The 10140-nt window shown below is 43.8% G+C and overlaps 1 protein-coding gene across 1 annotated transcript in view; it reads right to left on the bottom strand.

Annotated features, from left to right (window-relative positions):
• Window positions 1–4158: 4158 nt before the first annotated feature.
• LOC135517823 (nuclear receptor subfamily 2 group F member 6-like) overlaps window positions 4159–10140 on the bottom strand; it is a 31496-nt gene continuing 25514 nt past the window's right edge. Inside the window, exon 4 of the mRNA XM_064942483.1 lies at window positions 4159–4737. Within this exon, the coding sequence (XP_064798555.1) occupies window positions 4466–4737 (272 nt within the window). The 3' untranslated portion in view covers window positions 4159–4465. The remainder of the gene's footprint in view (window positions 4738–10140) is intronic.

The following is a 10140-nucleotide window of genomic DNA, read 5'->3' as shown; positions in this document are numbered from 1 at the left end:
TTCATAGATGCTGTATAACTTTGACGGTGCTCGGGTGACCTTTCAGAACTGCCGTATGAAGCTCCCCACCATGCACCTTTCAGCACCTTTATCATGTAACACATCTCTTCCACTATATGTGTCACAGAAAAGTAGTCAGGGTTACGAGGTATTTTCCTCTGTCTAGGCAGCAAGTGCAAGTCTCCCACTTTACAAACGAGATCTATTATGTCAATAGGATTTGAAAATTCACCTTGTACCAAGTCGTTACATACGTAACTGCCTCGACAGATGAGCACAGCAAATGTCACGACTGCGTCGTTGGTCTTCACCGTAACCGGACACACTCCTCCGGGCATGTCACCAGCGGGATTCTTAAGTGTATCCATGAAAGAGCTAATCTGCTCTTCAGAGACCGAGCCACACCAGCGCTCACCCAGCCTTTCTAAAAGCCATAATCTGTTCAAAAGTAACCAATTAAGCTTGCGTTGCATCTGCTGTTTTTGTCTCGCATCCTCCTCAGTACGAACCGCGTCGTCAACCTCGTCGTCGACGTCCAGAATGTTGTTGTTGGAATTGTATTGGTGAAGAGTTTTGGCTTCGTGGTCCCTGATATCCTCCAAGTCATCACCCGGAGTTTCGTGTTCATGCTCATCGTCTTCTTGCCAGTATCCGGGATCATCCTCACACATCCAATCATCGTATTCCCTGGACCTTGTTGCTCGCCAAGCTCTCTCGGAATCGAGCGTGTTGGAGGCTGAAGACTTGAATGTTTGTGGTGTAACACTGTTCCCACTTGCATCTACTTTGCAGTAACTGTAACAAGACTGCAACTGAGGCCTCTTGACATAAACAACTCTCTCATAATGGTTCCCACGATTCTCCAAAATAAATCCCCTTGTTAGACTCCTGTAAACCGTTACAACTGTATTCAAGCCAGTGGTCGGTGTAGTATGTATATATGCTTACACCCAAACAATCTGCTGCTGCCTGAATCTCCACTTCGGTCGCACAGCTACCTAGACAGCTCATTTTTGATTTGATAATATATTCTGCCACTGAACGGTAACCCATTCTCAAAATGCTCCTATACGTACAATCGTTGCTTTCCAGCTGCTTCACCACGACATTTTGTATTGTTCCATGATACTCATCTGTACCACACACCGCTTCACTGACCGCTCTGAAGAAACAATTTCTGTCTCCTTTTATTTTCACATTCCTACAAGGAGCCCCTAACTCACCAGCAGCTGTAAGAGTTACAGACTGCTGCTTGCACTGCACCTTCAGCCTCTTGCACAGAAGCTGCGCAACTGCAGCTCTCTACATGTGTTGCCACTAACATACTCAACGTCTGAGTCATGGCTACTGTCATTCCCCTTTCTACTGTCATTCCCCTTTCTCACCCCCCCCAAGACTAACTTCCCTGATTGTGGACAGTTGTTCATTAAGCCAATTTACCACAACTTTGGAAGTATACTTGGGGTTTATCATCTATTTTGTGAAGTGCACCAGTCCCTCCAGCAGCAAAGCACTTCCACAACATGATGCTGCCACCCCGTGCTTCACGGTTGGGATGGTGTTCTTAAGCTTGCAAGCCTCCCCCTTTTTCCTCCAAACACAACGATGGCCAAACAGTTCTATTTTTGTTTCATCAGACCAGAGGACATTTCTCCAAAAAGTACGATCTTTGTCCCCATGTGCAGTTGCAAACCGTAGTCTAGCTTTTTATGGTGGTTTAGGAGCAGTGGCTTCTTCCTTGCTGAGCGGCCTTTCAGGTTATGTCGATATAAGACTCATTTTACTGTGGATATAGATAATTTTGTACCTGTTTCCTCCAGCATCTTCACATGGTCCTTTGCAGTTGTTCTGGGATTGATTTGCTCTTTTCGCACCAAAGTACGTTCATCTCTAGGAGACAGAAGGTGTCTGTGAAGGTTATTTTGATGCATTGAATTATACAGTGGGGCAAAAAAATATTTAGTCAGCCACCAATTGTGCAAGTTCTCCCACTTAAAAAGATGAGAGTGGCCTGTAATTTTCATCATAGGTACACTTCAACTATGACAGACAAAATCAGGAAAAAAAATCCAGAAAATCACATTGTAGGATGAATGAATTTATTTGCAAATTATGGTGGAAAATAAGTATTTGGTCAATAACAAAAGTTTATCTCAATACTTTGTCATTGCCAACAAAGGGTATATAACAGAGGTCAAACGTTTTCTGTAAGTCTTCACAAGGTTTTCACACACTGTTGCTGGTATTTTGGCCCATTCCTCCATGCAGATCTCCTCTAGAGCAGTGATGTTTTGGGGCTGTTGTTGGGCAACACGGACTTTCAACTCCCTCCAAAGATTTTCTATGGGGTTGAGATCTGGAGACTGGCTAGGCCACTCCAGGACCTTGAAATGCTTCTTACGATGCAGCTCCTTTGTTGACCGGGCGGTGTGTTTGGGATCATTGTCATGCTGAAAGACCAAGCCACATTTCATCTTCAATAGCATTGCTGATGGAAGGTTTTCACTCAAAATCTCACGATACATGGCCCCATTCATTCTTTCCTTCACAGTAGGTATGGTGTTCTTTGGGTGCAACTCAGCATTCTTTGTCCTCCAAACACGACGAGTTGAGTTTTTACCAAACAGTTCTATTTTGGTTTCATCTGACAATATGACAATATTCTCCCAATCAATATTCTCCCAATCTTATTCTGGATCATCCAAATGCTCTCTAGCAAACTTCAGACAGGCCTGGACATGTACTGGCTTAAGCAGGGGGACACGTCTGGCACTGCAGGATTTGAGTCCCTGGCGGCATAGTGTGTTACTGATGGTAGGCTTTGTTACTTTGGTCCCAGCTCTCTGCAGGTCATTCACTAGGTCCCCCCGTGTGGTTCTGATATTTTTGCTCACCGTTCTTGTGATCATTTTGACCCCACGGGTGAGATCTTGCGTGAGCCCCAGATCGAGGGAGATTATCAGTGGTCTTGTATGTCTTCCATTTCCTACAGTTGATTTCTTCAAACCAAGCTGCTTACCTGTTGCAGATTCAGTCTTCCCAGCCTGGTGCAGGTCTACAATTTTGTTTCTGGTGTCCTTTGACAGCTCTTTGGTCTTGGCCATAGTGGAGTTTGGAGTGTGACTGTTTGAGGTTGTGGACAGGTGTCTTTTATACTGATAACAAGTTCAAACAGGTGCCATTAATACAGGTAACGAGTGGAGGACAGAGGAGCCTCTTAAAGAAGACGTTACAGGTCTGTGAGAGCCAGAAATCTTGCTTGTTTGTAGGTGACCAAATACTTATTTTCCACCATAATTTGCAAATAAATTCATAAAAAATCCTACAGTGTGATTTTCTGGATTTTTTTTCTTTGAATTTTGTCTGTCATAGTTGAAGTGTACCTATGATGAAAATTACAGGCCTCTGTCATCTTATTAAGTGGGAGAACTTGCACAATTGGTGGCTGACTAAATACTTTTTTGCCTCACTGTAGGTCCGGGTTATCCCTGACCATTATCAATTTCCAATTCACGATCGCTAAGACGCTTGCACACTCCATCAAAGCTCCATAAGTTTTCCCTCCATGGGTAGATAATCCATCCGGCATGTAAATCCTGGGTATGCCCACAGCATTAATTAATAAGATGTGTAGAAAATGAATCTGTTTAAGTCATAAGTAAAGGCCTTTCATAAAGAGGCTGTCATGATTGACTGTGGCACATATATACACATATATACATATATACACATATATTTAACACGTATTGCTTGTTACCGACGACTACTATCCACTAGCAGATTTTTTGTATCATCTCCACTATATCTGTCATGTTACTGTAGATTTGTTTAAGCCCACCAAGAAACATCTGATTTATCACACAGCATTAATGAATAAGATGGGTATAAAATTATTTTGTTTAATAACCTGTTATGGCTGCATCCCTTTGTTCTCAATTTCCACCTGAAGACATACCCAAATCTAACTGCCTGTAGCTCAGCCCCAGAGGCAGAAGACATACCCAAATCTAACTGCCTGTAGCTCAGCCCCAGAGGCAAGGATATGCATATTCTTGGTATCATTTGAATGGAAACATTTTGAAGTTTGTGGAAATGTTCATTGAATGTAGGAGAATATAACACAGTAGATCTGGTGGAAGAAAAGATAAAGAAAGAACATACGTTTTCTGTTTTTTATTGTTGTTGTATCATCTTTCACATGTACTAGAATAGCCACACAGTCAGATAGGAGGCTGGAGATCATTTTGATGGATAACACAAGAGGGCAACTGTAGGTGTGCAAAGTTTGAGACTGATAACTTCAGGAATGGGTGAGCTACATGACATTTAGCATGAAGTCACCCAAATGTACCCAAGTGGCCGAATTGGTGAAATGACCTATAACTATATACAGCAGTGCAAATAACTATATACCACATATCAAAAAAGCAATTCTCACACACACACACACAATTTTGTATTTTTTTTAAACAGTACACCCTTTGTAAGTCCTCGTCACAATATTTTGCTGCCTGTGCCATGTCCCATAGCTGTCTTTTTCTGATGTAAAGGAGAGGCAAACTGAACAAGTGGTGCTTTTCATGCGACACATAACACAACGACGCCTCCATGCTGTGCCCTTTTGGCCCTGAGGCACAGTCATGCCTGCAGTAATGAACTGTGGCATATGAACACCACTGGGGGCAGAGGTAGAGCAGGCAGCTTGGCACCGGGGGCTCCCAGTCGGAGTCGCTATCACTGTGAAAGAAAACATAAAAAAATATTTGTATTGTATGAGCCTTTTATCATCACATAAAATAAACAAATATGTATTGTACAGAGCAGAGGGAACAGTGTTGTTCCATGTTGTGGGCCTGCCATCTCCTGAACAGCACCCAATGGCTATTTCATATGGAAATGGAGAGGAGTAGCAGGCGCAGTGGCCATGTGTGTGTTTGCTGTTCTACTTTTTATTTTTATTTTTTATTTCACCTTTATTTAACCAAGTAGGCTAGTTGAGAACAGGTTCTCATTTGCAACTGCGACCTGGCCAAGATAAAGCACAGCAGTGTGAACAGACAACACAGAGTTACACATGGAGTAAACAATTAACTATTAACAAACAACTCCATTCCATTTGAATAAAAAAAATGAAAATATAACCTGACATGGGAAAAAAATAATGTATATGTGTGTATATATATATAATATCTATAATATATATATATATATATATATATATATATATATATATATATATATATATATAAAAAAAAAATCCCATGTCAGGTTATATTTTATATATTTATAATTTTATATATTTATATATATATATATACAGACTGAGGAGCTGTTTCTGCAGGACGTACTTCTGGACGGGTAAGTGCTAATGCTGGTGTGTGTGTGTGTGTGTTGGTGTGTGTGTGTGTGTGTGTGTTGGTGTGTTGGAGTGTGTGTGTGTGTGTTGGTGTGTGTGCGTGTGTTGTGTGTGTGTGTGTGTGTGTGTGTTGGTGTGGGTGTGTGTGGGTGTGTGTGTGTGTTGGTGTGGGTGTGTGTTGGTGTTGGTGTGGGTGTAGGTGTGTGTTGGTGTGTGTGTGTGTTGGTGTTGGTGTGTGTGTGTGTTGGTTGGTGTGTGTTGGTTGGTGTGTGTTGGGTGGTGTGTGTTGTGTGTGTGTTGGTTGGTTGGTGTGTGTGTGGGTGGGTGTGTGTTGTGTGTGTGTTGGTTGGTGTGTGTGTTGGTGTGTGTGTGGGTGGGTGGGTGTGTGTTGGTGTGTGTTGGTGTGTGTGTGGGTGGGTGTGTGTTGGTGGTGTGTGTGTGTGTGTTGGTGTGTGTTGGTGTGGGTGTGTGTTGGTGTGTGTGTGGGTGTGTGTTGGTGTGGGTGTGTGTTGGTTGGTGTGTGTGTTGGTTGGTGTGTGTGTTGGTGTGTGTTTGTGGGTGGATGTGTGTTTGTGTTCGTGTGTGTGTGTGTCGGTGTGGGGGTGTGTTGGTGTGGGGGTGTGTTGGTTGGTGTGGGTGTGTGTGTTGGTGTGTTGGTGTGGGTGTGTGTGTGTGTGTGGGTATGTGTGTGTTGGTGTGGGTGTGTGTTGGTGTGTGTTGGTTGGTGTGTGTTGGTGTGGGTGTGTGTTGGTTGGTGTGTGTGTTGGTTGGTGTGTGTTGGTGTGTGTCGGTGTTGGTAGGTTGGTGTGTGTGTTGGTTGGTGTGTGTGTGTTGGTTGGTGTGTGTGTGTGTGTGGGTGTGTGTGTGTGTGTGTTGGTGTGTTGGTGTGGGTGGGTGTGTGTGTGTTGGTGTGGGTGGGTGGGTGTTGGTGTGTGTGTGTGTTGGTGTTGGGGTGTGTGTTGGTTGGTGTGGGTTGGTTGGTTGGTGTGTGTGTTGGTTGGTTGGTGTGTGTTGGTGTTGGTAGGTTGGTGTGTGTGTGTTGGGGTGTGTTGGTGTTGGTAGGTTGGTGTGTATGTTGGTTGGTGTGTGTTGGTTGGTGTTGTTGTGTGTGTGTCTGTGTTTTGGTGTGTGGTGTGTGTGGCTGTTGGTGTGTGTGTGTGTGTGTTGGTGTGGGTGTGTGTTGGTGTGTTGGTGGGTGTGTGTGTGTGTGTTGGTGTGGGTGTGTGTGTGTGTTGGTGGGTATGTGTGGGTGGGTGTGTTGGTGTTGGGGTGTGTGTTGGTTGGTGTGGGTTGGTTGGTTGGTGTGTGTGTTGGTTGGTTGGTGTGTGTTGGTGTTGGTAGGTTGGTGTGTGTGTGTTGGTGTGTGTGTGTGTTGGTGTTGGTAGGTTGGTGTGTATGTTGGTTGGTGTGTGTTGGTTGGTGTTGTTGTGTGTGTGTCTGTGTTTTGGTGTGTGGTGTGTGTGGCTGTTGGTGTGTGTGTGTGTGTGTGTGTTGGTGTGGGTGTGTGTTGGTGTGTTGGTGGGTGTGTGTGTGTGTGTTGGTGTGGGTGTGTGTGTGTGTGTTGGTGGGTATGTGTGGGTGGGTGTGTTGGTGTGGGTGTGTTGGTGTGTTTGTTGGTGGGTATGTGTGGGTGTGTTGGTGTGTTTGTTGGTGGGTGTGTGTGGGTGGGTGTGTTGGTGTGGGTGTGTTGGTGTGTTTGTTGGTGGGTGTGGGTGTGTTGGTGTGTTTGTTGGTGGGTGTGTGTGTGTTGGTGTGTGTGTGTGTTGGGGTGTGTTGGTGTTGGTAGGTTGGTGTGTATGTTGGTTGGTGTGTGTTGGTTGGTGTTGTTGTGTGTGTGTCTGTGTTTTGGTGTGTGGTGTGTGTGGCTGTTGGTGTGTGTGTGTGTGTTGGTGTGGGTGTGTGTTGGTGTGTTGGTGGGTGTGTGTGTGTGTGTGTTGGTGTGGGTGTGTGTGTGTGTGTTGGTGGGTATGTGTGGGTGGGTGTGTTGGTGTGGGTGTGTTGGTGTGTTTGTTGGTGGGTATGTGTGGGTGGGTGTGTTGGTGTGGGTGTGTTGGTGTGTTTGTTGGTGTGTGTGTGTATATGTATATTTTTTTTTTCTTCCCATGTCAAGTTATATTTTGAGATGTTCCAGTTCCATGTGTAACATGGGACCGATAGTTGTGCTAAGAAGTCCTGTTTTTAACCATATAAATGCCAGCATACTCAAAGTAAAGTTCAACTAAACAATATCAAAACGCCCCGACCTCCGTTTTTTAAATGCATAAATAATCAAACGTAAAGAGGGACGTTAAAAAAGTTAACGACTTTAGTGACAGTTTGACATTATCTCCAGTTACTCCAGCCTGAGGAAGACCCCATTCACAGGGAGAGGGAACAGGACCCTACCCCCCTTTCACAGGAGGAGACCCAATGTGAGACCGGTTACACCACCGGTGGGGATACTGGTAATGAACTGACCAAAATGACCACTTGCATAGGTGGGCCATATTTGATGGGTGGGGGGATGGATGGAACAAGGGATTGAGTGATAGATTAAACATTAAAACAGCAAGACAGACAGCATTCCATATCTGCTGTGTGTGCTGTTTCAGCAATGTCACATGCTAGTGGGAAAGCATGACAGAAAGCCATTTTGTTCTACATTCAAGATAGCATTCAAGAAAATTGCAGTATTGATCCAAATGGCATTTCCTGTGTCTCTTTTTTTCCCTGTGTAATGTGTCTCTTCAGTACCCTGAGATAACATCAGACAGGCAGACAGAATATGAAAGAGTTCTACCTGGCAAGCGACAAGAGCCTGTGTGCCGAGATCGATGACATCAGCGACCAGGCGCAAAAACTGAGCCGAGAGCTGGACATCCTGGAGGATGGGACGATGAAGTACCAGGTGCAAAAACTGAGCCGAGAGCTGGACATCCTGGAGGATGGGACGATGAAGTACCAGGTGCAAAAACTGAGCCGAGAGCTGGACATCCTGGAGGATGGGACGATGAAGTACCAGGTGCAAAAACTGAGCCGAGAGCTGGACATCCTGGAGGATGGGACGATGAAGAACCAGGTGCAAAAACTGAGCCGAGAGCTGGACATCCTGGAGGATGGGACGATGAATACCAGGTGCAAAAACTGAGCCGAGGGCTGGACATCCTGGAGGATGGGACGATGAATACCAGGTGCAAAAACTGAGCCGAGAGCTGGACATCCTGGAGGATGGGACGATGAAGTACCAGGTGCAAAAACTGAGCCGAGAGCTGGACATCCTGGAGGATGGGACGATGAATACCAGGTGCAAAAACTGAGCCGAGAGCTGGACATCCTGGAGGATGGGACGATGACGTACCAGGTGCAGTGAGCACGAAAAAGCATCTGCTATTAGATTTTTGGCCAAAAAGAATATGGTTATTTTTTGTCTTTACAGTCCACTATTCTGATACTTGTGTAGAAATATGAAAAGTAACTTCTTAGTGATTCATTGAAACAAGCACCGTTACAGCACACACACACACACACACACACACACACACACACACACACACACACACACACACACACACACATGCACACAGGCTTACTTTAAAAATATATTTGTAACTACTTTTTGAGTAAAACATTAGATGATAAAAATAAAAACAGTAAAATGAGTCAATATTTTCACCTGGAATTTGTACTACTAAGGAGCAGGTGGTATTTTAACCTTTCTCTTTAGCTTTAGGAATCAGCTAAATGATACGCAAATAATAAAAAGCCCCGCTCACCAGCCCTATGAGTTCAACATTTATTTGTTTGATGTTTCCTCTACAATTGTGGAAAAACTGTCTAACTTTTATGAATAACACCCTTTTGAGTACACTCTTGGAAACTCTCTAAAACCTAAAAATGTCATTCAGCTGTCCCCATAGGAGAACCCTTTGAAAACTAGTTTTTGGTTCCTGGCAGAACCTTATTGGATTCCACATAGAACCCTTACCCCAGAGGCTTCTACATGGAACCCAAAAGAGTTCTACCTGGAACCAAAAAGGGTTCTCCTATGGGGACAGCCAAAGAAGCCTTTTGGAACCTTTTTTTCTAAGATTGCAGTAGTATGTTTTAGCATTTTCCTCTACATCTCAGGGAGCGGCTGCAGAATACAACCGGACGAAAGGACCTGAAGCGGGTGAGTGAAAACTGCGTTAGGGGGGCATACCTCATGTTACTGTAAAATCAAGGATAAAACACTACCCTATATTTTCCAGCAGCTCGACAAAAGACACCAACTCATGCTCTCATGGAATATCGTATGATGGTGACAACAGATAAAGAGCACGAACAGTTGTAACTTTGTCTGATGTCGCCTCACGCTGGTGCAAGATGCAACAGTGTAATGGTTCTTTCTTGGGAAATGATTCACAATGGTAGATTAAAATGAGGAGGCTGTTTTCACCTATTCTGCAAAATGTGTGCATTACCTTTTGCACATTATTGTGCTGTCTAATATTCTCTCTTTAATGTTTTTAAATGAAGAATAACAATTAACATATTTTTTGTAATTAAATATTCTAAATTATTCTAGAATATAACGTTTTGCAATGTGATCATGCAACACATTCTTTCCCGACATTTGTAAAAAACAACATTTACAGTAGTTTTTCTTTGATGAAAGCCTATACATACGTACTGGTACTCCCCAGTAGGAGCAGTCCTCCATAGGAATGAATGGAATTCTACATGTTTCAATGACAAAATTACATATAGTTAAGTATTGTTTGTTCTAGTAGGGATGTTAACATTAGTCATCTCAAATAATTATA

This window comes from Oncorhynchus masou, chromosome 3 (genome assembly GCF_036934945.1).
Source record: "Oncorhynchus masou masou isolate Uvic2021 chromosome 3, UVic_Omas_1.1, whole genome shotgun sequence".
In the NCBI taxonomy this organism is placed as follows: Eukaryota; Metazoa; Chordata; class Actinopteri; order Salmoniformes; family Salmonidae; genus Oncorhynchus; species Oncorhynchus masou.
Note: the sequence above shows the minus strand (reverse complement) of the source record. Positions and strands in the feature narration are given on the sequence as shown.